Raw genomic sequence first — 5,605 nt, 5'->3', positions numbered from 1 at the left:
CAACCCATACGTCAGATTTATTTTCGCAATGAATTGTGGGACTTGTAGTTCAAGAGGAATATTACTTCAGGGGAATACGCCATCTTAAAACTACAATTCCCACAGCTCGGTGAAAAGATTGATTTTTTTCTCATCTTGTGCTTTTACTATGTTTGGCAGACAGGGGGCGAAAGGGAGTTTTCTCCAATGATGCAGCATAAAAAAAAAGTATTGACAACAGTATAGCTCTCATATTTTCATATTTTAAATTGTGTTTGTAATGTCTGTACATGTCTATAAACCGTAACGTCCCATGCGACTCTTGGACAAAAATCTCGAATTTCCTTTGCCATAAGATTCTAACTTCTAATCTACATAATCTAAATTACAATCACTGAAATGTGTTTATCCTAAATTTCGGAGAGAATCCGATCATATTAACGCTTAATGCAATAATTAACTCTTGAAAAAACGTGTTTTATACACTCCATTTTTCTGAATTGGACACATTAACTTAGAAAATTCCTCAATTCATAAAAATAAGATTTTTCTCAACTAAATTACGTTTCCATCAATGCGGAGATGTTTTATTGAATAAATAAGAACATGAAGAAATATCTCAGTACACAGAAGACATGTTTGCAAAATCTGTACACCATATTCCCAAGATTAAAAAGCACCATACCCCAACATTTCATCTCCAAATTTCCAAACCAAGCCACACATTTAACTTATATTAAGGGTATTTTCTTATGGCTTTAACATCTTTACTAAGCTAAAATAGGGAGTCACCTTTTGTGAATGCACAAATGTAAGACACTGAGTATTAGAAGCCTGAGAGAAATCCCCTATCATTTTCAAGTGTCACAGAACAGCATGAATTCAATAAACAGAAGCACACATATGGCAGTAACTTTTGTCCAGGAAATATTAGCCTGCACAAAATGCATTTCAATTCTATCATCTTATTTACCCCTGAAGAATCATAGCAGATGACTTACCATGGCACCAGACAGAAAATAGGTATATTTACAGCAGAATTAGCATACGTCAGTGTGATTAGACATGGCTTGTGAGTAAAGACACATCTGTAAGGATCACTTATATCTGAGATACTAACAAGAGACACCTGTTATATTCTATGAGCAATGAATGGGAACTAACATTGCATTATTGTTGCACATGCACCCATATAGGAAATAATCCAGTAGAATTCACAAAGACAATCACCATTTGTTTAAAGACCAAACTCAGATTTCCATCCCTGCAGAACTAAAAGTACACCAAGCCATTTCTGCACCTGAAGGGATGTCTTCATGCATCTCATGTGGTTTCAGTTCACTGGGTGGATTCTGACTCTGTGCTCATCTTTTTGTTTTTCATTAAGTAAAATGGTGAGGAAAAAAAGTTTGTGTTTTTTGGATAGAGCAGAGAAATAAACACAACCACGAACACTCAGTCATCATCAGGAAACTTGAATTTAGCATAGACAATGAGCATGACTATGGACATGACAGTACACAATGAACCAATAACGAGGTACGCAATTCCCAGAAACTCATTCTTGCCACCCATCCAGGACACGTTGCTGAGCACCACCTTTTTTCTCCCTTCAAAGCTCAGAACAGGATAATCTGGGGGAGAAAAGTTAAGGAAATATAGCAAAAATAGAAACAGAACAAAGACAAATTAAAAAAGTGGATTAAGACAGGTTTGCTTAGCCTAGTTGACTTCAAATTATATACAGGTTACACCACAGGCAGAGGTGATTGTATTTTTTTCTCTGACCACTAACGTCCATTCAATTCAATGTAATGTCAAAATTAGACTTCAAAGGCAAAAAGTAAATTTATTGTTATCCTTCTCCACACCAAGGACGTTAGGTTTCCCCCTATTTCCATTGCTTTGTATATTTATGAGTTGGGTTACACAAAAACTACTTTAAACAAAATAATTGGTTCTATTATACTGTATTTATATAGACAGCCAGCCCCTATTCAAGAATTTGTTGGAAACAGGGGGATATGCTACGCTAGTATATTGATGTACAAAGCAATCTTTTAAATTTTAAAAGACAATGCTCACAAAATGTAGGCTGCTTTGGATCAGATTAAACTAAACAAAAAAACTAAAGGGTCAATGTTTTATTAACCAACTCTCAATGTATAGTTAGCCGCAAACAAAAAATACAGCCAAAATGTTTTTATTTACCGTGAAGATGGGAAAACAAACTTAAATGCCAGCATTTACATTTACTGTAGTAAGTGGCTTTTAGTAACATAAAAATGCTTAAACTGCTGACATAAGCCTTTGCAGGCTTCAGGTATTGCAGATTGTATTAATTCTTTGCAATTCTTTATCTATCTACATCAAAAAACATTCTCATTTCATTAATCATTTGAGAAATGCTCAATTCATTGTGTTCATTCTGCCCAGGTAACAGCAACGCCACACCCAACAAGGAAAACAAGTTAGACCAAGCTGCTGTCACACAATACAATACACTTGGCCAGTTCAGTGCCTGACCCCAGTTGAGTAGAGCTTTGCAAATCCTCCCATGTGGATTGAACCACATGATCATCATCCGAAGAACACCAACACATTGATTATTCCCACATACAGTACGTGAAGAAAACTGAGTCTGTCAAAGTACATACTGTACTTACTAATGTCCATTACGTTTGCTTCACTGAAACCAAAAAATAAAAATTAAAAGCAAAACACATCACATGTAGGGTAATAAACAAAATCTGACCGTACCGCCAAACACCATCATTAAAACCATCCGACAACAATAAAATAATAATAATAATAATAATAATAATAATAATAATGTGGGTAAGGATACTGTAGCCAATATCAAGGGAGTAGTTTCCAGCTGGAAGCCCCTGTGCGTAATCACCCTCTGTAATCCGTCGGTACAGCTTTCTGAAATCGGACAGGGCTGCCCTCCTCATCCACACCAAGAAATCTTGATTAATGAAGCCATTGTTTGCAGGGTCACTGGGGTCCAACTCGTATGCAGGTCTAGGCCAATTTATTGGTTTCACAGTATCTAGAAGTCAAAGTTTTAATCATCTTATCATGCTTTTTTTAACAACCTCACTTAAAACATAATGTCACAGAACAGACCCCTGAAGCAACCATGTATGTTTTCACCCCTTTTGTCTAGGCTAGTCAAAGTCCATTGGATAAAACATCTTAACCACAAAGTAAAAGCCTTGTGACCACATGAGTATGTTTAACATCTTATTAAACAATGATTGTTTTGCCTCATAGTCCTACTTTGCAAGTTACGGAAATTTTACTAAGCTTATTACCATTGAATGCATTCATCAGAGGTATGGTAGTAGGGTTTCTGTATTTGACATTGTAGTCTGTCCACCAGGCAATCCCCTTTCCATCAAAGGGCACCTCCTTTCTCAAGCCTCTGACAATTTGGTATAGCCTGAAGGTGTCTTAATAAACAAACATAAATTAGTTCTTCGTCAAAACATCAGATTGGGTTCATCCCAGATTCATCCCAAATTTGTCATGACTATTATAAATACCCAAACATACCATTGAACATGCTGTTTGCAATTGCTCCGCATGGTACAATCGGTTTCTTGTTACTGTCGAACTGATAAGGTGCACAATCGTCAGTGGGATTCTTGAAGAGAAAAAGAAAAATGTATTTAATCAAGGTGGCAACTCAATACATAGTCACTCAACGGGTCATCTATTAGATTTCAGTTGTATTTCCTCATATGAAATTTATTTTTTTATAGAAATTAAAACCGGGAGGTAGGCACGTGCGTGCATGCGTGTGTGTATTTAACTCACCAGAAAGAATGCTGTGTCTCCAGACAGTTGGTTGAAATCTTTGGATGCACCATATCTTCTGTAATTCTGGAAGTAGTTGGACAAACCATAATAAAAGAACACAGGGCCCTGTGGCAGGAAAACAAAATCAGAAACATCGGCCAAGGGTCAGAGGCAGAACCAAAGTATGATTCAGTCAAATATTGTTTATGTATGTGAGTAAATGCTTTATGCAGAATTCCAATACAACCTCAAATAGTTTGTTGATGGAGAATTGCATGGTGCACACACAGTTCCTGACATTTGGGTCAGAGCACCTGAAGCATGGGGAGGTTGGCGCAACCCCTGAGTAATCTAACTGTGGAAAAAGATCAGGGAAGGCATTATCAATTATTAATGGTGACAACACATATCTCCATCAAATGTTACTGACACCACGCCTCTTTAAATTCAAGAGTCTGATATCATTTAGAAAGAAGAAGAAAGTCCACTTTAATAATCCCCAATGGGGAAATTGTCTTTACCCTCTATGTTTACAGTTACATGCATATATACATACATTGTTGTGTACAGGCCCCTGAACACAACACACTAGGGGCCTGTAGGCATGCAATTACAGCAATCAGTATATGGGGAGGCAGAGTGATGGGTCGCGACTTCAGGGTGTGCCTCAAATGAGCAGCTTGTAAGGGGGCAGTGCCTTGCTCAAGGGCGCCTCGGCAGTGGCTGGGGGGTGAGCTGACACTTCCCACTCCGAAGACAACTTGGCGGGAGCCGGAATTGAACCGCCGATCTCTGATCATCGGGCGGCTGCTCTACCGCTGAGCCACTGCCGCCCCAAAGAAATGAGTGCTGTAAAGGACCCATGTCCATCTCAATACTGACAACCTATGTCCATCTCTTTATCTATAAGTTTGTGTGTGTGCGTGTGTGTGTGTGTGTGTGTTTTCAAATTTGGGTTATGATTTATCCACTACTATCGAACAAAGACGTTGTCTACTCTCTCTCTTCCTCTCATTTTACTGGTGACATTAGAACCAAACTCATAAAGACATCTGGTCTCAGTCATACCTCCAATACTTGGATGTTCCGCGAGGTAACAAACAGAGCAACACCTATTCCAATGAAGACCAGGCCAATGATGGCAAACCCTGGTATGACAATACCAGCAGAAAGCATGGGCTGCCATGCCGGAAGCCTCTGCTGAGTGAAAGCAGTGTTGTCAGGACGATTGAGCGTGGCCTTCTCCTGCTTCACCATTTCCTCAATTCTGTTGGATAAATTGTCATTTGTTAATCAGCTAGGTGTACCATTCAAGAACCATGAAAAACAAATAGAACACTCCTGTAAATCCAAATTGAATGATAGGTAGATAGATACTTTAATAATCCCGGAGGAAATTGCACATGGACTTTATTTGTTCCTGTTCTGACACTGAAGACCTCAATATGTGTTTTACTCTCATTTAAAGTCAATATAACAGACAAGTGCTTAAATTAATATAAAGATTTTTTTTTAGGATTCAGTATAATCCCGCCAAACACTGAAAGGCTTAATTTCGAACATAAATCGTGACAGTACGAGGTTCTCATAGGTGATTCGACAACAAAATACTGTAGTCAAGAAGACATTTTTTGGGGTTTAATATAAAACTGTACAGAAAAATAGACCTGCATACCGACGATTTCACACAGCATTGGCGGTTTTACTTACAAACAGTCGGGTCAAAATGGAGAAACAAAGAAGTCAACGAACCATTGGTATGCTTCCCTGAGTATTAGCATCGACGAAGACGCTCACCTCTACCTATCTACCCCCACCT

The 5,605-nt window shown here is 38.3% G+C and overlaps 1 protein-coding gene across 2 annotated transcripts; it reads right to left on the bottom strand.

The window, feature by feature from the left end:
* Positions 1-550: 550 nt before the first annotated feature.
* Positions 551-5,601, bottom strand: tmem30b (transmembrane protein 30B). 2 transcript variants are annotated; one of them, XM_068338820.1, is made up of 8 exons: positions 5,539-5,601; positions 4,855-5,053; positions 4,034-4,141; positions 3,805-3,912; positions 3,541-3,631; positions 3,300-3,437; positions 2,828-3,034; positions 551-1,613 (listed from the first exon to the last, which is right to left on the bottom strand). In XM_068338820.1, exons 2-8 carry the CDS (start codon positions 5,041-5,043, stop codon positions 1,435-1,437), a joined length of 1,020 nt encoding a protein of 339 aa, XP_068194921.1. In that variant the 5' UTR covers positions 5,044-5,053; positions 5,539-5,601; the 3' UTR covers positions 551-1,434. The 2 variants fall into 2 exon arrangements, with proteins under 2 accessions (XP_068194921.1, XP_068194920.1); XM_068338819.1 differs by having other exon boundaries at positions 5,497-5,600.
* Between the last annotated feature and the right edge of the window lie 4 nt (positions 5,602-5,605).

The sequence above is a fragment of the Antennarius striatus genome, chromosome 17 (assembly GCF_040054535.1).
Source record: "Antennarius striatus isolate MH-2024 chromosome 17, ASM4005453v1, whole genome shotgun sequence".
NCBI classification, from domain to species: Eukaryota; Metazoa; Chordata; class Actinopteri; order Lophiiformes; family Antennariidae; genus Antennarius; species Antennarius striatus.
Note: the sequence above shows the minus strand (reverse complement) of the source record. Positions and strands in the feature narration are given on the sequence as shown.